The sequence below is a fragment of the Elephas maximus genome, chromosome 8 (assembly GCF_024166365.1).
Source record: "Elephas maximus indicus isolate mEleMax1 chromosome 8, mEleMax1 primary haplotype, whole genome shotgun sequence".
Lineage (NCBI taxonomy): Eukaryota > Metazoa > Chordata > Mammalia > Proboscidea > Elephantidae > Elephas > Elephas maximus.
The window spans coordinates 68,845,989-68,868,310 of record NC_064826.1 but is presented as its reverse complement, the minus strand read 5'-3'; the positions used below and the strand labels follow the sequence as shown (position 1 = coordinate 68,868,310).

The 22,322-nt window shown below is 39.8% G+C and overlaps 1 protein-coding gene across 11 annotated transcripts in view; it reads left to right on the top strand.

Moving 5' to 3' along the window:
• Positions 1-22,322, top strand: part of ICA1 (islet cell autoantigen 1) — a 144,875-nt gene that overhangs the window by 104,591 nt on the left and 17,962 nt on the right. For 8 of the 11 annotated variants that reach the window (XM_049893308.1, XM_049893307.1, XM_049893316.1 and 5 more), the window contains exons 9-12: positions 11,061-11,158; positions 14,318-14,370; positions 16,912-16,974; positions 17,074-17,115. In XM_049893308.1, the coding sequence (XP_049749265.1) occupies positions 11,061-11,158; positions 14,318-14,370; positions 16,912-16,974; positions 17,074-17,115 (256 nt within the window). The remainder of the gene's footprint in view (positions 1-11,060; positions 11,159-14,317; positions 14,371-16,911; positions 16,975-17,073; positions 17,116-22,322) is intronic. The other 3 variants (XM_049893311.1, XM_049893309.1, XM_049893312.1) reach the window with 2 other exon arrangements.

Here is a 22,322-nt window from a genome sequence, read left to right as displayed (position 1 = left end):
TTTGAAAGAAAGGGACCAGGCAAGAACTAGTTAGAGTTCATCCTGAAATCACCTTGCTTCTGATTTTTCAGATAATTTGCAAGTGTCTCACCCCCTTGTTTTTTTTATGAGTCTTTAAACTTTTTTTTTTTTTTTTTGCCTCAAATGCTTCTCTGATTTTGAGATGTTTTGAATACCACTGCCTCTACAAAAGTACTAAGATAGAAACCCTTTTAGACCTTGTCCTTTAAGTGAAGATCCCAAGAAAAACCCCAAACAGCCCACTCACTTTGTGATATATCTGACTTGACTCCAGGCAGGACACCTGGCCATGGGGCTCCCTCCTCATAATCCCTCTCTCAGCTGGTCACCAGCCCATTTGTTGGTGTTCCCTAACATTCCGCGTGGTGAACACATGCAAACTGTGCACTTTTTTGCTTCAGCAACTTGACTATAAGCCCTCGAGGTGAGGAATTCTCTTTCTTCTTATATACCCTCCTTGTCCAGCCAAGTGTTCGGCACACAGTGAGTTCTCAGCCTTCCTCTTCACCCTGGCTGTGTTGTTGTTGCTAGAGACCACATTCCTCCCTGTGATTTACTGCTGCTTTCAGCACCTTCAGAAGCAGCCATCCTGAGCAAGGCAGACTGGCTAAAATTACTACAGCTCACACTACTCAAAATTCTTACGTGGGCCTGAGCAGAATCCCGTGGATTACACTTTGATAAGGCAGAGAGCTCTAGGCTTTAGGGCATGAATGTGCATCCGATTTTATTTTACAATAAATACAGTTTTAAGGGTTACCTGCTGTCTTTTGGAAGACAACTATATATATAACATAAATCAGGTAGGAGGAAGACGAAACGATGCCTGTACCAAATACAATTTAAAAGAACTTCAGGTTCAAGTTAACTGCGTATTAAAAATAAATGTAAAATCTTGAAGTTGAAATTGTGCCACAAGCATGGAAGAATCCTCGCATGTATCTCTGGCCTCCTGTGCTGAGGGAAATATGGCTCCTTAATGTTTGCCATGATATGTGTCATGCAGAGAGGATCAAGCTGATTATGTTCGGGATTTCTGGGCAGAGACTTTAGTGATGGTTTGATGACAATCATTCAGGACATAATTATAAATATTTTAGGCAGATGACTATCCATTGGCTTTTACATCCCTAGAAAAAAAAAAACAATTTTTTTTTTTTTTTTTTAGTCTTCTTTAAACTATGGTTTAATCGTAATATAAACTTAGTAGGAGTAATACATCTGTTAAGATCTAATAGCTTATAGTAATATTAAGAATGTTAAGTGTCCACATACCAACCAAAGAAACTATGTTTTATTGCCTCTGTAGAATGCTATTCCAGTAGGCTTTCAGCTGTGACTTGTTATATTAGAATTTCATGCTAATAGCTAGTTTGTTTCTTTCTGTGGACTCGAATCTTATGTAATAGAATCCTGTTTTGACATAGCTCATCATTACATAGATATAAGGACATTGCGTATCAGGTTGTATCCGTGAAACATGACAAGGAAAATCATTAACACCTTATGTATCATGATCAAGCGTGAGGTTGCTGCTTGATCTCCAACCTTCTTACACCAACCAACATTTTTTAAAAACCCATACTTTGTATTTATAAGATTTTGATTTGATCAAGTCATTTTCCAGTATGTATGATTTTCTTCTGAAGAGGCACCGTATATTAACAATGGATACTTTAAATTTTAAATAAATATTATCACTATTTATTTGTTTTCTGGGTTTACCTAAGCAAATAGCCCCTTAAATGCCTTTTGGGACTCTGACTGGAAAGAAAACATTGTTTTTGGAGAGGTTTGCCAAGCTCTGTTAATGAAAAGCAACCCATTTGTTTTCTTTGCTTCAGGGTGTATTCTAAGTGTGTTAGTAATTGTGCCATTGCAGCTGTATTTCCTGACTGTTAGTTTTATGCTTGATGAAGGATGATAATTAATGTGTTAAACACTTGGTTCATCCTGTTTGAAGGGCAGAGTCTTTTGCTACAGAATTACAGGGGTATAACTGATGCCCCAAAAGTTCAAAGTTTAATTTTATGAACCTTTCCTTAGAAAATGTGTAGGAGTTCTTTCCCAAAATAATTTTATTATAAAAATGAATTGAGTATCTCATATGACTTGAAAAATATCTGAATGACTCTTTTGACATTTTATAAATATATCGTACTATGTAATAATGTTATATGTGGCAACAGCTATTGCTTTTTTACCCAGGCCTGATATGATTATATTGATTCTACTTTTATTGACATATTTCTTTATCATTTTAATTTTATAAAAAATAGATTATAGCATTATAACATTATGGGAAGCTCACCCTCAAAATTTAATATTACAAAAACAGTCTTAATCTAATCATTATAAAGGAACTCAAATCTAAAGCAGAGTGACTATTACCTATTAAGTGATTTCTAATAAAAGAAACAATTCCTTTGTATTTTCAAATGCTAAGCATTTGTAGATTTATTAAAATGTTACTAAACATATCTTTTGCATGAACTATCATTAATGTGTTAAGTTTATACTCACTCCATATCATCCGGGAATATCTTTCACATGGTAGAAATGTCCATGCAATAGAGACAGGAATGGAATGTTACTAGCCATGTCTTGAAAGCACTGTCACTAAATGAGATTCTGCTTGTTAGGAAAGCAGTACCCTGTCTTAAATGATCAAGCCTCTGATGTGGTCACGTTCCCTTCATTCTTCCCAAACATCATTCACTTACAAAGTACCATACAGATCTAGGAAAACAAACAAAAACAAAACAAAAAAATGTAAGCCCTTGGGAGTCAAGTGGCTCTTCCCTGGAAAGCCTAGGATTCTGTATTGATGGCTTCCCCTTGTCCATGTGGCATGTGGGTAGAGCTTGGATGTATTTCAAGAGAAGTGAGTGTGAGCCCCTGGCAGCAGTGGACCAGCTTGTCCTGGGGCTGGTTGAGGGGAAGGCATGTCCTCCTGCATTTGCATTTTTAAGGGGATCAGAGTACCTGTCCAGTAGCAAAGTGTATTCCTGTGACATGCCCCACCCCAGTGCTTTTGGAAGGAAAGCCAGGTTTTTTGCTTTGCTCTTTGTGTTCTCCAGTTATATGAGAAAGCAAAGTGTATAAGAACATAAGCTCTGGAATCAGCGAGATCTGGCTTTAAGTCTGGTTCTACCGCTTTCCAGCTGTGTGATGGAGGTGAAGGGTAGTGGTAGTGGGGTGGTGACGATGCCAGTGGTGATGAGGGTGGTGTGACAGCACTTGCGATGACGGTTGAGATGGTAATTGTGGCAGCGGTGGTGGTGTGCTGGTGGTAGTAGTTGCAGTGATGGTAGTAGTAATGGTGGCACCAGTAGCACCATGGCTATGGCAATGGGGGTGGCTTTATCAAGAACTCTGGTATGGATCCTGAAGAGAGCCATTGAGAACATGGGGACAAGAGGGTTTGTTGAGGTTGCAAGCTTGAGTTACTTTCTTATTCTCCATTTTCATTCTAGATGGTTAGTTTTGCAGTGAGTTTCATAGGCAAGGCTGGGAATGACAGTGGAATAGGAAGCCTCACCAGACGTCCACACCCTCCCTGGCTTCCACAGTCACTCTGGCAGCTCCATTCCCAAACCTGTCCTTCAGCCCTGCAGGCCCTTGTCTGAATTCATGTAATTCCCATCAGGAATAGGAGACGGCTGGGCAGGCATGCAGGTGAGAAAGGTGAAAGTCTTCCCAGCCCTGCAATAGGACTAATTCAAAAACATGGCAGCGTGGCTTTGTAACTGGCTTTTGATCTGTGCCAAGATTTTAACTCTGAGGAAACCTGAATTTGAAAACATAACTATGTTCAAAAATAACTGTCGAAACAGATGTGCCAATGTTCCCCCCTTTCCTCCTAGGGTCTAGGACTTAGCACGATTATATGGAGCATCATTCTGGAGACCAAAATATTTTTAGCTTTCAAAACTCAAAAAACATCCTTTTCTAAATTGTGTTTTTCTCAAATCCATACGCCTAGCACCCTTATTCCACCCACCTCCACATTTCTCAGTTAATCACTTGAACATTTACTGACAGGCCACATGGCTCTGTAGTTACTTGCTTTGAAAATAAAGCCATAATAGTTTTTATGAAAATTGGGTAAATACCCCTGCAACGCTATCCTCGTTAACAGTCCCAACATGGCAATTACTCAATGGCGAGCATCCAGAATACCCTCTTAGACTTTCAAGTTTTCTCTCAGTGTCATTACTTTACAAGGGATTTAACGAAGCTGTTTTTTTTCCCAAGCAGCTCCAGGACAGACCATTGGAAGAGCAAGTTGGGATGCATGCAGGTCACTGGGCAAGGAGGGAATAGAAGGGCTGGCCACAGTCACCACTGAATCTGAGGTGCACAAGCCAGAGTGTGGCATTGTCGTCAGCCCATCCATCCTGTAGGGTAACTGCTATCTGTTTGCCCAGGGAGCTGGAGCTCAGGCTCTCCTCACAGTAGTGAGGTCCTTCTCTATTCCACATCTATTTTCATTCTCTACTCCTTCTTGGAGGACAAAGAAAACATATCATTCTGTGGGTAGTTACTATGTGCTAGGCACTCTGCTATGAGGTAGGTGAAATGTCTAGGGGAGATTGTCATACAACATACGTGACTCTAATTAATAATACTGTTAAGTTCAATATCACCATGTAGAAAGTAGGTATGGTCTAGTTAATCCTCACAATAACTTTGGGAAGTAGAGTATACTTGCTCCCATGACTCAAGTGAAGAAACTGAAGCTGAGAATGGTGTGGTAATTTTCCCAAGGCCACGTGCCTACTATGTGGTAGACCTGGAACTGGGGAAGCCCATTGCTGTTTGCACTGCCTCCCACGGGACCCTTGTCTTTGACTGCTGCCCTCTGGCCATAAGGCAGGAAGGCAGGAGAAAGCACAACTGTCAACCTTTGAAAAGCACAGCTGTTAAAGTTCGATTAAAAGTAACACTTGGGAGGCGTTTGCTTGTATGCAAAAAGCACAATTTATATGTCGCCCCTCAGATACTTGGAAACATAGAACCCTTCCTTTAGAATTTGGAAAAACGTTCTTTCCATCTCCATGGCATTTCACGTGAAGGAGGTGTTCTGTAAATGTTCTTAAATTGGCTATTCAATAATATTTCTTAACTGGTTGTAGAATTTTAAAGAGCTTGATTCAGTATTGATTCCACCAGTTAGTAGTTGAACGACCTTAAGCAAGTTATTTCACCCTCCGAGCTACAATTTCTATATCAGGGGATCAGGAATACAGTGTTTACCAGGAAGTGTTTTGTGAGGATTAAACAATGAGATGTGCAGTGCCTAGCACAGGGTGAGCACTTAAGATATTTAATTCTCTTTAGATCTTTAAAAGTCACTGAGAAGAAAGCACGTTCTGAGTGCTTACTACCAGCCTGGTCTGTGCAGAAACGTTATCTTAGTTAATTCTCACAACATTCCAAGAAAGTAATACCTGTCATCACCTCCATTATCCCACAGAGGCCCCCAAGAGGTGAAGATGCTTGTCCCTGTCACTGCACTACTTGGTCTATTTCCAAAGGACGCCTCTTTCCAGGACACTACTATGCTTCCTCATTACCAATTTTCCACCTTATTTTAAAGAACTAGGTTGTGTATCTTGTTTATGATTGTGTTTATTTTTCTTTAAGCTCACTATTTTACTTTTTGTTCTGCAGGACCATTGAAGAGTACCTCTGATGCTAGATTAATAGTGTTCTTTCTATAGTGTCCTTAAAAATGTATAAGTGCATGGTGGAGAGGGATGTGTGCTAAACGCCCATAATTGTGTGGCTGATCACACCCTCTGCTTTTTATTATTCATGTGCCACTAACTATACAAACACACACATATGCACACACCAAACTGAGTTCAGCATCTTCTAAGCATGCCCCATTATTGTGAGCACTTTTATCTCCTTCTATACACAATTATTTATTTAGCACTTTCATATACATAGAGTATAATTAATGGAAAGAAGCATAAGGAAATTAAATGTCATAATTAAAGGATTGAAGAAAATGTTACCCAGTTGTCAGAGTTAAACATTAACCTTGGGATGTTGTATTAAGGCTGGCTGCTCGCCTTTTGTCTGTGCCATTTGTTTTGCTGAGTAGTTTTCTTTCATTCAGATAGATGTTGCTGTTCCTTTTATTTTCCTAATACAGGAAGTAGTAACTCCCATTATGATATTATTCGGTTTCCTTTCTAAGACACTTTCGTGAGCATGGTCTGCGCGTTTCCTTTGCCATGCTGATCGTATATATTGTGTATGTGCTTCCTGAAACCATTTAAGCGTTGGTGGAAACTATTAGTATGTCAGTGCAGCTTCTAACAGAGAGAGAAAGAACCTTGCAGTCTTATATGGTACTGTACTGCGGATTTTCACAAGAAACCCTAATGAAGGGCCCAGTGGGCTGAGGATTTAGAAACAAAATACTTCAGAGTTCACTTCTGGGCCCTGGATTTGAATGTGGCTTCCATCAGCCTGTGATTGGAAATAGTTCCACCTGACTGTACAAAAGCAGGCAGGTCTTGTAGACTCACGGTGCTTGAGCACGTCACACCGAAAATGCTGCCACCGCTGACGTGGAGGGATGCTGTAGGGTTAAGGATTTGCACCTGAGTTTATTTTAAAAAAAAGCTGACTTTAAAATAATCTAAAGAATTCACCTCTACCCCCTGCCCCCAGTTGAGCCTTTGTCATCAAAGCTTGGGGAGAGCAGTGGTCTGCCACGAAGAATACGATGCCTCGGACAGTCGCACCCAGGAATTAGTTTGGGGGATGAGAAGGGACATGATTTGTCCTCCATAATGTAAGTTTCAATGTTTCTCTAGTCCTGATTTTCAAATGTTACCATCTTTTGTAGGAAACAGGTTCCATATGTGTTCCCCTCCCCCTTCTGTATAGAGGAGTTTTTAGTTAAATTTTGTCTAAAACACCTTCCTTCTTCCTTCAAGAGATGCCCCTTGAAAATGTTCTAAAATTGGTTGGGGTAATGGTTGCACAACCCTGTGAATATACTAAAAACCATTGACTTGCATGCTTTAAATGAGTGAAGTCTATGATACGTGAATTATATCTCGATAAAGATAGATGATAAATGGATATGGCTGTTGGCCCTTGGTTCAAAATCCTAATACATATTAAAGAAGCCCATGCTCAGTATTAATCTTGCTTGCGGTTTCATAAACCTTTTGTTATGTATTCTCCTGAGCCTTTGAATTTCCTGTCTAAAGAGGTGTAGAATTTTAGTTTAACCTTACATACATTCATTAATCAACCAACAAGTATATATTTAGCACCTCTCATAAGCCACAACAGCCGGACTGTTATGGGGCAATGGTAATAGTAGGTAAAGAAGATCAGTTGTCAAAGGAATTATTAATAATAAAGTAGCAATTGAAATTGCAGCCGTTCTGTTGCTGAAACACAATAGAGACTGTTTACTGTGATTGTGGTGACAGGGAGCCTACAATTCAGTCCCTGCTAATGGCCCAACAGGGGAAAGGAGTTGAAAAGAAGGAATGAGTGGTTTACATTACAAAGGGATTCTCTGAGAGCTGCTCTGTGGTTCTGAGAGGAGGTCAGCCTGGAGACAGAGGGATGATAACCATGGAGCTGTCAGGGGCATCTTGGGGGCTTAGGCAAGCGTTGTGGCAACAAGACACTGCAGAGAGCAGACTTGTCCGGGCCCTGCCTCACACCAATTGATAAAAAGGGAATGCAATGAGAAGATAATTGAGTAAACCCGGAGGCCTGGGCAGGTGTCACAGACTCTAAAACTGAGCCTTGGAGTCATTTGGCTGAAAATAGCCCTGCTTCACTCTAACCAGAGTTGGGCTACTCTGTGGGGAATATAACTGCTGGAAGTTGTGTGTGTGTGTGTGTGTGTGTGTGGCAGGGAGGTGGGGAGGCAGGGGCAGAGAGTGAGAGAAAGAGAGAAACAGAGGGGAGGGGAGGGAAAGAAAATTCTGTGATAGGCAGGTCTATTGAAAAGAATAAGTCTGTGACATCTGATGAACTCTTCATGGTTGCACATTTCTAAAATACGCGCACACGCGCACACACACACACACGTGCCCAGCCTTTACCAGATGCTTTGCGGTATATAAAAAATCATAATGTATATAGCCATCAAGGAAAATCTAGACTACAGCTCATATTCCAGTTGTCTCATTTGTCCCAATAATGTCCTTTGTACCATTTTCCCTTCAGTGCACGATCTAGTCAAGGATCATGTATTTCATTTAGTTGCCATGCATTAGAAAGACAAAGAGAGGAAAAATATGATGAAACAATTGGTGCAGAATGTGAAATATTGGTGAATCTGGGTAAAGGGTGTAGGGGAGTTGTTTGTGGTATTCTTGCCATTTTTCTATATGTTTCAAATTACTTGAAAATAAGAACTTTTAAAACCCCTCTAATAACTTCCCATCATCATACTGTGTTCTACTTGTGTGACCCCTGGTGACTTCGTTATCCTCATAAGACGCGTACTCTTGAGTACTACACTGTAGCCAGGGGGACTTTTGTCTTGTTCCTCAAACAAGCCAAGTTATTCCCACCTTTGCACCTTTGCTCTTGAGCTGCATATGACTGGATCCTTCTTGTCCTTTAGTTCTCAGCTGAAATGTCACTTCCAAAGAGAGAACATCCTTGCGAACTGAAGTAATGACCCAATCACTTTCTATCTTCCTGTTTTAATTCTTTGCCTAGACCCATCACTAGCTGTTAATTTGTTTTGTTTGTCTTATTCCCAGCACCCAAAATAACACCTGGCACTTGGTAAGTGCTCACAACCATTTGTTGAATGGATAAACTGATCCAAATGTCCAGAAATAGGGAGGCATTAAAAATGATAACAGTGTCTGTGGATGTGGTTTGTACAAGAAAATGAGGCAAAAAGTCAAACGGGGCATATACTCAAAGAGAATACCTTGGCCCTATATCAGAATATTGGTAGATGAATGCACATTTATTTATTCAAAGTCAGTATTCAGTGTTCAAGGTTATATCAAACCTTTGTTATGTTCTCCCTCCTAATAAACTTTTTTGATTAACTGTGAAATACCCTACACAGATTATATTGGCTAAGAGAATAGCTAATGTCAATAAAAACACATAGATACAATGATTTAAATTGTATAAGTAGTATGAGGAGGAAAATAAAACAAAAGAAATATACAAAAATAACAACTCATTCTTTTAGAGAAATGGAATTAGGAGTAATCTTTCCTTTTTTTATCTTTCAGATTTTCTACATGCGGTTCTATAATTTTTCTAGTTTAAAAACTTTTAATTGAAAAAACATAATACAGGATAGCTGTAACAAAGTATTAATAAAATTGTGAATATAGTTTGGAGACGAAGTTTCTTGAATTTGGCATGCCTACTGAAGTTTTTTTTTACTGAAGTTTTAGGGGAATAGTGGTAATTGGTCTGGGCTTTGAAAAGACTGATAGGGCTTTTAAGCGTGGACAGATAGGTAGGTAGAGGGCTTTTTTAGATTGAAGAAGGAGATGGACAAAGATAGGGAAGCAACAGCTAGCACAGAGGCTATTGAGGAGACAGGCCTAATTGAATGGAATGCTCCTGCCTGGGGAACAGTGGGAATCAAGGTGGGAGAATAAGATGGAATCAAAATTTAGAAGACCTTTATAAAGAGGTTTAGGCTAGAAGAGGAAAAAGTAAGAAAGCATTTCTTGAGAATAGGGGAAACATGATGGCATGAGTGTTTTAGGAAAACCATTCTGTGCAGGGTGTGAAACAGAGCTGGCAGTTAAAAGGTAGATATCACTGTCCATCTGGTGTCCATGGCAGACACCAAAATCAATCACGGCTCTGTTCTGCGAAGATAGCCTTAGCACCATCTTCATCCAGCCTTCCAGTCAGGCATTTCTGGTCAATCCAGTTTGGAGGATGAAATTTAATTGCCTTCTTCTGTATGTGTGCCATATTAGAGAAGTGAGAGATGGGAAAGAGGACCAGAAAGGTGAAGGACCAAAAAGAAGGACCAGGATTTTAAATAGTTCTTGGAACATAAAAAGGATAAGTATCTTGAGATGTTGCTTTTTGATTTGTAAGTCTGTGTTTTAATTAGGGGAAACCCTGGTGGCATAGTGGTTAAGTGCTACGGCTGCTAACCAAAGGTTCAGCAGTTCAAAACCTCCAGGCGCTCCTTGGATACTCTATGGGGCAGTTCTACTCTGTCCTGTAGGGTCACTGGGAGTTGGAATCGACTCGATGGCAACAGGTTTGTTGTGGTTTTTTTTTGGTTTTAATTAGGTTCAGAAATAAAGATCTTTTTTTTTTTATAATTCATTATTAAGTTGTTATGGAAATATTTAGCATTTTCTTACTGAGTCTTTGTCACTGGTATGCATTTTCTAGGTACTGGAAAAAGATCCTTTCTTAAATATTTAATAAGTTTTGAAAACAGTAACTCCAAGAAATCAAGTGCCAAAAAAAAAAAAACCAAAAGATTCCCACCAGCTTTGGATACACCTGCTCTGTCCACTCGTGGGAGTTAAGTTGTTGGAATATGTTAAAACCACTATTTTTGGTTTTTTTTTTTTTAAAAAGGTTTGTTTTCTAGGAGCTGTTTTTAGATTGAAAAATAGCAAAGAAAATTAAAAATAAAATGAAATTGTCTCATCTTCGTGGGAGGGGGGAAGCTTCTACATTGTCAGCGCGTGGGCTGCAAGCTGAACAGAATGTTTATCTTAGCTGTGTGTTGGGGATGGAAAATAAAGTTAGTAATAGCCAGAGGCCTTCTTGTGAGTAACTTCTTAGAAAAGGGAAAACGTAAATCTAGTGGCAAAGCCACTCTTTTTTATAGTCTAATATTTCTTGGGTGAATATGAAAACATTGTTGCTTCACTATATAAAATCTCATTTGTGTCCACATGATTGGTTCAAGGTACCCTCCGAATGCCACTTAATTCAAGATTTGGTTTCTGGAATCAGCAGCAGTTGAATTTTTTATTCACTTATCTTTCTTTTCTTTATTTTTCCTTTATCTATGGTTTGTGATTAAGAGTTTGCAAGACCCTATGAAAAAACTAGTTGAGAAAGAAGAAAGGAAAAAGATCACCCAGCAGGAAAGTACAGAAGAAGCGGCAGAGGAGCCAAATCAGTAAGTTGGATGCTACTTCTGGCAAAGTCTTTATTCCCATAGGTAAGGAGAACACAGTGCTCACTAACCAAGTCTACCCTTCTTCCCATAGGTAAGGATAACACAGTGCTCACCAACCAAGTCTAGCGAGAGCCTCAGACACAGGGCAGTTGGCTTAGCCCCTCACCTCTCAGGGTAGATATATTCAAATTGAGTCCTAAGCTCCTCAGCACATATTCCTGTTGAACTGTGACTTACTCATCCCAATAAAAGACCCATTTCTGGGGCATGTAAGAAGGGCACATTTGTGGGGAGTTGACTGGGGGAAGAAAGGGCAAATGTGCCTAGCCCTCCCTGGCTCTCTGCCTTATGGCCTCAGTCCCAGCTTCCTACTCTCTCAGACTTCTGGATTCTATCTGGCTCTTTTTTTGCTGTCACCTACATGGTGATGTCCTAGACAGGAAATCCCCTGGCTTTTCTCTCATAGAAGGCGATAACCTGTAAAATCACCTTGTAACATAAAGTACTAAGGCATTATTACACAAAAATGGTGGGAGCTGGGTTTATTATTATTGTGGCAAGTATATATGTAACACAACTTTTGCCATGTCAACATTTTTTGTATGTATAATTCAGTGACATGGACCACATTTGGGGGGGTGGATTTTGACATTTTGTTTTCTACCATTCAGACTATTTCTGTTTTCTCCTCTGTGAGATAGAGAGCAGGTTTGAGTGCAGGAAGTGACTGCACCATCTTTGTATCATGCCTCTTTACAAAGAAGGTACCCCCAGTTCTAAATACTGAGATGAGCTTTTTAACATATATAGCACATGGCTCCTGTGTTAGTTATCTAGTGCTGATATAACATAATTACCACAAGTGGACGGTTTTAACAAACAGAATTTTATTTTCTCACAGTTTAGGAGGCTAGAAGTCTAAATCCAGCGCGCTGGCTCTAAGGGAAGGCTTTTTTTCTCTCTCAACTCTGGAGAGAGATCCTTGTCCCTTCAGCTTGTTTCCCGGTTCCTTGGAGATCTCCGTGTGGCTTGGCGTTGATCTTCCCCCATCTCCGCTAGCATGAGTTTAATCTCTTTTATATCTCAAAAGAGATTGACTTAAGATAGCCCTACCCTAATCCTGCCTCATTAACATAATAAAGACAACCCATTCCCAAATGAGATTATAACTGCAGGCATAGAGGCATATATAACCACACGTATTCTGGGGGGACACAGTTTAATCTGTAACAGTTCCTAATCTCATACAGCAAGAAGGCCTAAATGTGAATCTATGTCATTTTCTGTTGAGCCTGCAGGAGTCAATCTTTGAACTGGCTGACCTAGGAAAGCAGCTAGATTATTTTACATTCGTTGAGTCCTTTTCCACACACAAAAAAGCTTAAATGATAATCTTATGGTAAACCAGGCTTATTGTTTTCCATGTTTCTAAATAAAGTTTCAAATGTACTTTTTGTTCCACAAAAATATTTGTTGCCAGTATTGGCCCATTTTTAATTTTAAAGCAGTTACTAGAAAATTTCTTTAGTGCAGAACAAAGACAAGTTTTCACAGCAGGAAAAACTATAGAGTGTGATCTGAATCCAGGACAATTGACTAGTTTAGGGAGAACCAGTGTAACCTATTCCTGGCAATGGCAACAATGCTAGCTACCATTTTTTGAGCACCTACCATGTGCTAGGAACAATGCTAAGTGCTTTATTTATCTCAACTTATTCTCATGATAACCCTCAATTCAATGTAGTCAATATAGGTATTATTGTATATATGTTTGTAAATGATGGAAGTGAGGCTCAGAGAGGTGAAAGAACTGCCCACAATCCCTTGTCTAGTAAGAGAGCCCAGAGTGAGTCCTGAAACCTTTTCACCATATAATACAGTCAAAATAAAGCATTAGCCTTTACTCAGAAGAGAGCTACCGAGGATATCTTTTGACTAATCTTAATTAATTTCAGATTTCTCAAATATTTTAGTACTTCATTTTTAAAAGCTCAAAAAGTGTAATCAAGTAACTAAAATGACCATGAAAATTTAATAAGAATACTGTCCAGAAGCAATAGGTAAGGGTGAGGCGGCACTAATGAGCCTCAGAGTATGTCTCTGTCTGTAAAGGTATATGTCTTAGTTATCTAGTGCTGCTGTAACAGAAATACCACAAGTGTATGGCTTTAACAAAAAGAAGTTTATTCTCTCGCTGTCCAGTAGACCAGAAGTCCGAATTCAGGGTGCCAGCTCCAGGGGAAGCCTTTGTCTCTCTGTTGGCTCTGGAGGAAGATCCTGGTCATCAGTTTTCCCTTGGTCTGGGAGCATCTCAGCGTAGGAACCCCAGGTCCAAAGGACATGCTGTGCCCCTGGCCCTGCTTTCTTGGTCGTATGAGGTCCCCATGTCTCTCCAATCACCTCTCTCTTCTACATCTCAAAGAGATTGGCCCAAGATACTACCTATTCCCGTAGACCTCATCAACATAACTGCCACTAATCCATCTTATTACATCATAGTGATAGGATTTACAACACCTAGGAAAATCACATCAGAAGACAAAATAGTAGATAATCATACAAGGATTTACAACACATAGGAAAATCACATCAGAAGACAAAATAGTAGATAATCATACAAGGGAATCATGACCTAGCCAAGCTGACAGACATTTTGGGGGCACATAATTCAATCCATGACTGTATGGTAAGAGTCAAGTAGGCAACAGTCCGTCTAGGTTTGAGAGTGAACCTGCCTTCAGCCTTGGGTAGTTTAACTGACCTCCTGGGTGTCTTCTCCTGTTAATACCAGGAACCGGGGTAACCACCTGATCAAGTAGTTACCATGTTTTTAAAAGAGATAACTATCGATCTTAGTTAATACCTAACTGCCTACCAAGATATTTAAAGAATATTTACCTTATGATAAAACCAAATTCGTATATTAAAATGCCACTAACCAGCCTTGGGACAGGAGAAAGACAGCTACCTTATTTCTTTTTCAGAAAGTGTATAGCATGTAAATAACTATTTATTGCCCTTTCGTCTGTGGGTGTGTGTGGGTGGGTGGGTGGTGATGTTGTTATATGTGAAGTAGATATTATACTGAAAGTCTGGTGTATCATAAATATACCATTTGCAGAACTCGATTACTAAACTATTTTTTAATTTTATTTTAAGGTTAATTTCATTAGCCGATGAAAGCCAGAGCAAGGAATCCTCTAGTTTTAAGAGTAAGTTTTGATTTTATTTAGAATTGTTTCTGAAATACTACTTAATACTCAACAACCAACTCATTTTCTTTTTTGGGGTGCTCCTTCTAGGTCTTGTCTTCTTTTCTACTCGAGAAAGGGCTGTATGCCTTTGCTTCCTATAATTGCAATTTTTAATTTTCAAATGTGATCAGTGCCGACCCTTTAGTGTTATTCAGAAAGGGTGTATGTTTTGAACCAGAAGTCACCATGATTAGTCACTTCAGCAGCATTCCTTCAAAGGAGCACTACAGTTGAGACCTGGCAGAAAGCTGGTTCATTTCACAAGAAATGATAAAAATTCTGCTATTACCATTTTAGCTCTAACCATTTTGGGCAGTAGAGATAGATTTAGTAAAGATGCATTATTACATAGGGTAGGTGTGATTTTAGGTGATTTGTGGGGTTGGTTGAGTATTGGCCTCTTCCTGGGAATAAATGGGGAGAGCTAAGCTCAGACACTGCTCTGCCAGGTGACACCTTGGCCTGCAGTGGTAATGAATGGTACCAGATTCCTCAGGTTGATTGAACCTGTTGTATTAGGGAATGGGATTAGAGCACTGGTGGATAACACAGTGTGCTGTGAAAGCCTTATCAATGATTTCTGTCTCCTGCTAGTTTTCTCATTGGTCCCTCTTCTTATAAAGGGACGGAAAGGTATGCGGAAAAGTGTGGTTAAACTGTGATGTAATGCTGAGCCTCACACTGGGACTCAAAATTCTTGGGGACTCAAGAAAAAAATTTCAAGGTGTTACGAAGAGAACTAAAATTACGTCAACTCTCTGCCCACCCTGGTCCTCCCGAGAACGTTTCTGCCTCTGTCCTGCTTCAACCTTTGCTATGGCAACCTTTTAGGGAGACAGGGTGGCAACACAGATCCTGGAACTTCCCTTCTGCTCCATCCTTCTCCTTCGCCGTCTCTTCCTGGTCTTCCTTGCCGCTTTTCAGACCACTCGCTTCACCTACTTTCTTCTTTTCTCCTTCATTTGCTTTTCTTTCGCCTTTTGACAGAAAAACCCAAACTTTTTTGCCTCTATGCCTTGACTTCGTGTCGTCTGTTTATGCATATATGCTTTCATTGATTCCTATATTTGTTCATTTGTTCAGCAGATGTTCATTGTGAGCCACTCCTGTGCCAGGCCCAGCACAGGGTTCTTATACATTGGTACAGCAGAAATACTCAGACCCTTCCATGTTGGGGTTATAGTCTGAAGAGGAAGCAGGTGTTAATCTAATAATTAACAAGTAATTAGACAACTCCAACTTGGCCAAGAACTACAAGGGAGAAGTACAGGGCTAGGAACAGGAATGACAGGGAGACCTCATCTGCTTGAGCGTATCAGGGAACTAGCTAAGTGAAGTACTAGTGTAAGACCTGTCAAAACAAAAAGAAACAGTCTCAACGGCAACTGTTTGGAGTCCCTGGGTGGTACAAACAGTTAACACACTCACCTGCTAACTGACAGGTTGGCGTTTCGAATCCACCCAGAGATGCCTCAGGAGAAAGGCCTGGTGATCTACTTCTGAAAAATCAGACATTGAAAACTCTGTGGAACACAGTTCTACTCTGACACATATGTAGTCACCGTGAGTCAGAATTGAATTGACCACAACTGATGGTAGTGGTGGTGGTGGTAGGCAAGGCCTATGAACCAAGAAGGCCAGGAGAAGGTCAGAAAAACAGTGTTTGAGAATGTGAGGGAGGAAGCAAGTAGCAGGAAAAGAAGGCAGAGAGGCAGGCAGGGCCAGATCTCATTGGCCACGTGTGAGTTCTCTATGTTGATCCAAGCCCTCCAGGCCTTGGTGTCCCTGTCAGAGCTGTAATACCGATAGTATGAATCACTGATGTGATAGGAATCAGTGTAATGGAACAGAAAAATCTTAATTCTGTGGGAAAATGTAAACTCCAGTTTGTTACATTCGTATTCAAGTTACATATCTATATAAATTATGTATTTATACAATTTGTAACAGAACAGGGGGATCGAATTTTCTTTTTCCTTGTGCAATATAGTCGCTTGTGGGTCTGCATGCTATTTTGAGATTGTAAGTGTCGATCACCTTGTTTTATATATACACAGAATGTAATGAAGTATCATCTGTCTTTTATTCTGTCGCCTGCAGAAAGTCTAATGTACATATGAATGAACCAAGTTTTAAGGCTGTTTTTTGCCTGTTTATTCTAGCCAGGCCCATATGGCTAAAGTTCATTAGCACCACCAAGGAATATTCATTTACCTAAGTCGTACATTTGGCCACACAAGGATTGTTAGATCGGTGTAATACCGTTTTCGGGGTTATCTACAAAACAAATCAAAGATTCAGGGCTGTTCAGTTCAGCAAAAATTCACTGAGAGCCAACAGCTGGAGTAAAATGTGACCTGAGGACCCCTGCTTCTGCATGAGTGAATTTGTGGGTGCCATCGCCCCCTGAAGCTGGGCACTTACCTTACACTGCAGTAGTGTATGAACACGCACACCATTCCGAATTGGCATAACCAGTTGCACATGTTGTATTTACAGCTGAAGATGGAGAAAGTATTTTATCTGCCTTAGATAAAAGCGCTACACATAATGCATGCTCAGGTAATCTAGATAAAGGAAAACTACTCAATTTTAATCATTTGAATCAAATTCCTTATAAAGAACTGACTCAATTTTGTTTTCTCTCCTACCCCACAAAAGGATCTATAGATGAACTGTTAGACATGAAACCTGAGGAAGGTGGTAAGATTTATGCATTTCTTTGGGGTTATAATTTGGTTACATTTTTTAGTTCATTTTTTACGTGTAGGAAAATATATTGGTAATCTTTTGAAGAGTTTTGCGTTTCCAACCAAATTGCTTTTAGGTTACTACCATCTGTCTTTATAAATAATCTCAAATAAGCCCAGGTATAAATTAGTATATGTGGATCTGTCATCTTTAGTATAATTAGTTTTATAATGCTAAAACTAAAAGCTAAACCAGAGCCAGACTAAGGCTAAAAGGTCATTATGTTAAAGGCCACATGCTGTAGTCTAAAAATCATGGCCTCCTGAGTCAGACAAACCTGGGTTTGAATCCTAGTTCTGCCATCAACAACCTGTGTGGCTTTAAGTAATTTACTTTGCATTTAAACCGTCTAACCCTCAGTTGTTCTCATTAATAAAATGGAGCCAGTAACAAGTCTCAGTGGGTTACTGTCGGAACTGAAGATTGTGTATGTAAAGGGCTTTTCATGGTCTAACACGGAGAAACTCTTTTAAGTGGTAACCATTTGAGATTATAGAACTAGGAGTATTGTGCTGGTGGTATACTATGCTCCACCACCATTGAACCTTTGTTAAAATGCAGGGGAAAGTTTGCCTGGCTAGATCCCTCAGCTAAATTCATTGGACCTAAACTCACTTACTAAATGACTCCCCAAAAGAGAATCCAGAACCGTGGATTTGGATAAGACTGTATAGTCCTAAACAATCCCAAGGAATTGAGTCTGTTCAATCTGATCATAGGCTGCACCCTCCCTCCGACAAAGGATTTCCTTCCACTGATTTACCCTGAGTCCAAAATACCCTTCAGGTTCCAAATCAAACTCTAGAGCATCCCTTGCCCTGGTGGCCGGGGCACAGTTGGCCCTGGTCTTACAGGTTACTATGGGACTAGAAGTCAGCTGAGGACATCCTGTGGGCCCCAGTGAAAGAGGACCAAGAACTGTCTCAACCCACTGTGAGCTTGATTTGGATTTAATTTCCAGAATGTGAGAAGAAGAAAGTCTCTGGAAAACAGAGGACACTGTTTAAAGTTTTTTTCAAAAATGGAAAGGCACCACAACTATGGCATTAAGTTTACAGGGCTTAGGAATATAAACTTGAGGGCAGAAACTTGCCTTCCTTATTCATTTCTTACTCTAAACAGCACACTTTGCAATATTTCATCAACGCCTATGTGTATTTTATCAGAGTGAATACTCATTTGTAAATATTGAAACCATATCAAAAAAATAATAAGCAAGCAATTAATGCCGATTGCCATGCATGGCTTCAATTTTCATAAAAATTTTCCCCTTTGGCTTAAGTATAAAATGTTTTGATGGAATAATTTTTAGAGGGGGAGTATTTCAATCTCACAAAAGTGACATAAAGATAACAATATAACAAGTACTCGGTACCCAATGGTCCCTTGGTGGCACAAACGATTTGCACTAGGCTGCTAACCAAAAGATTGGTGGTTCGAACCCACCCAGCAGTACTACAGAAGTAAGGCCTGGTGATCTGCTTCTGTAAAGATTACACCCAAGAAAACCCAATGGAGGTCAGTTCTACTCTGTAACACATGGGGTCGCCATGAGTTGGAATTGACTCCATGGTGGCAAGTTTAGTTTTTTGTTTGTTTTAGGTACCCACCACCCAGTTTTTGCCTGACTTGGCATTTGACAGATGTATTCATTATCATACATATTCTTGACTTTGTTTTGATAGGAAGTTTTTTTTTCCTCCTATGCCCAACATTTCATTTATATAAGTTTTCTCTTTGCTTTCATTATCACCCTATTTATTTTATCATTTTTAAGAAACTTAATTTTTGGAATAGGTGATTTGTTTCTATTGGTACAAAAAGCAAAATGATAATAAAAATGTATACAGTAACACAACTCTCACTTCCCTCACTGTTGCCAGCCCCCTCCCTATTCCAGGTCTCCCAAACCCCATTGTATCCTTCCTTATTTCTTTATATAGACTCACCAAATATGAATCTATGTTCTCATGTTCTCCTTCTTCTTCCAAAAAAGATTCTTGGTTTTGGATTGTGATTCTTTTAACTTGGTAGAAATGGTGTAACACTAAGCCACAGCCATGCATGTCTTCACAGAAGTACATCAGAAATGCCACTGCCTGAGATACATGCTCACTTTTAGAAGCTTCCTTGAAAGCATATGCCATGATACTTAGAAGAAGATTGGTATCTTTCAGCTTATTTAAAACAACATTTATACCTCATTGGTTTATAGTTACAGTCTTCATTAGTTTCATGGAATAGCTGCTCATACCCCTTTTTTTTTGAGCACTCTCTTTAGAGATGTGAATGCACTTTCCCCTAAAATGGGTACTTGTTCTCAGGCAGAAAAATTGATTTACAGACTTGCTTAGTTAAATGCAATGTCATATAATTTCTCCTTTCTTTTTATCACTGCCAAGCCCCAAAGCTCTTCTTGAGGCCTAAGCAATCCTTCCCCACTATCTGCTGCCTCTTCTGTGTTGCAGTCCATAGGCCAGCTTAAAAGTATTAACATGGCCCCTAGTATAAAACTGCTTTCCCAGTGGACAGAGAACTTGAGGTGACTGAAGAAAAGAACACTCGTTAATTTGTTGTTGACTTCAAAATACGAGCCCTTTGGAAAACTGCCTGAAGGCCCAATCCTGAATTAAAATGCTGATTATAAAATGCAAGACATTAAACAGCCAAGAAATAGAAAGATCTTAATCCAGGGATGGCTGACTTTATAGGACTTGGGGGCTATAAAGCTCTAGCACCCTGCTGCTTGGGGCCTTTCACTCCCAGTAGTAATTCTATTTGATGAGTAATAGCTAAGCTGTGGTATAATGCTATCAAAAAGCCCACCAGTTATGACAACAGCAACAATCCTCAAGGAGCCGTTGTCCAGAAAATCTCTAATTCAGTATCATAATGAAATGTATTTCCCCCAACTAAGAAGATATTGCTTTATAAAGCAATATTTGACGACAGTTTATAAAATGTTGTAAGTAAAAAAGAAACATAGTAACATTTTGAGGTGTTTGAAAGTGGCTCCGAAATCACCTGCTGACCACACGTGATGATCCCAACCTCAATTCATGAATTATAATACGTAGAAGTCTTTGTGTTCCTCAAAATTGGGCCACAGAAAACAACCAACAGATAACTGAACAAAAAGTGGGGGAATAAAACAGAGAAGAGTTAGACGAATTTCAGCTCACCTAAATCTTACGACTTAGCCTTACCCAAAAGTCTCCTATCCAGGACAAGACTAATTGAGCCAATTGAAAAAGAAAGTAATTACCTGTACTGCAATTATATTTTTTTGTCTTTTACGCTCTTGGTTCCTACTTCTGGACTTGTAGTTGCAAATTGCAGCTACGCGTCAGAACGATTCAAAGCTCAATCAGTAGCTACAGTAGGTCTGGGTGAGGGCATGTAGCCCATGGTTATTTAAAAAAAAATTTGTTGCCCTCAAGTCGATTTCCACTCATAGTGACCCTATATGATGTAGTAGAACTGCCCTATAGGGTTTCCAAGGAGCGGCTGGTGAATTCAAACTGCCAGCCTTTTGGTTAGCAGCCAAACGCTTAACCACGGCGCCACCAGGGCTGTAGCCCATGGTGATAATACCTGTTTATTTCTCTTTGTCCAAACTTGTCTCATGTGGTTATCCGTGTATTGACTAGGGATCTTGTGGAGTCCCTGGATGGTGCAAATGGTTAATGCACTTGGCTACTAACTGAAAGGTTGAAGGTTCAAGTCCACCCAGATGCACCTTGGGAGAAAAGCCTGTCGACCAACTACCGAATAATCAGCCACTAAAAAGCCATGTTGCACCATTCTACTCTGACATACATGGGGTCACTATGAGTCAAAATGGACTGTCTGACAACTGGTTTTTAGGGCTGTTATGCTTCCTCAAATGCAATATGATAAATACAATGCTCCTTATCTTTTGTCATCAACTTTCCCTCTCCCTGTCTTCTTCATTATCCTGGGATGGACTGCTGGCCTTGGTCCTCTTGTAAAACGTTACCACCCTTTTCAAATCACATACTTTTGTTACATGATCACCATGTAGTCAGTAGTGTTCTGTATAGAAAAGAATTTACCTCAACTCCAGGTCTTATGATTTTTTGATAAGATTGCTTAGTTGTTAAGATCTAATACTAAAATGGAGGAGCAGGCTTGGGGATCATCAGCAAGTATTTTGGGAGTGACTACTCATTGTCAAGCACTGTTGGTTTGTTTTGTTTTGGGCTTTTTTTTTTTTTGGAGAGTGGGTAAGGGTGGTTTTTCTCCCCATCTCTTCTTATTATAGTCTATGTCGTTTTTTTACCAGATGGGAGTTTTTAAAAGCAGTATTCTTGAATTCTAAATAAGCACAACTTTTTTTTTTTTAGCAGAGTCTTTTGTAATGAAGACTGTATTTTTTTGTTAGATGTTTCTGCAAGGTGGTTTCCTGCCATTCTTTTCCCCATACCCTCTTTTGGGTGATGTGAGGATAGTGTTGGTGTTTGGGGTTTTTCATCTGTATTGCAAGTGTGCGCAACCTTTGCGATTAGTCATAATGTCAAGAGTGGGTACCAGGGAGAAAACCAGAGAAACGGAGTCTTCCTGTTTCACATACAGATGAAGGTAAACTAAATGACATTTATCTTCTTGTTTTTCTGTGCTCTCATTTTTGGTCTATGAAGTTGTTTCCATTTTCTGTGTTCTAATTTATGCTGAGGTCATGAAACTCAGTATGATTTCAAAAATATTACCTGAGCTGGCTGTCACCAGTTTCACACTTTGGCTTCCTGTTACCCCCACTCTGTCTCAACCTAAGGAAGCGTCCGCTGTATGTCAATTTTCACAAAGCTAGAGCTCATTGGTTCAGGATCAGTTCTCTTAGGGAATGTTTTCTCAGGGACATGAGAACTTTTTAATAATTGTTAAACACTTCGCAGCGTAAGTAGTTCCACCATCTCAGCCACTCCTTCTCGGTACCTGCAACCAAGACCTTTGCCTGGCTGCCTGTGGAGCCGTCTGGCCTTAATCAACCATCAGAACTTTACAAAAGCTTAAATATTAGTTTATACATGAGATTCTTAAAAGGTTCTCTATTAGTTTTCTAGGGCTGCTGAAAGAAAATACCACAGAGTGTGGGAGGCATTAAAGAACAAATTTGATGTCTCACAGTTCTAGAGGGT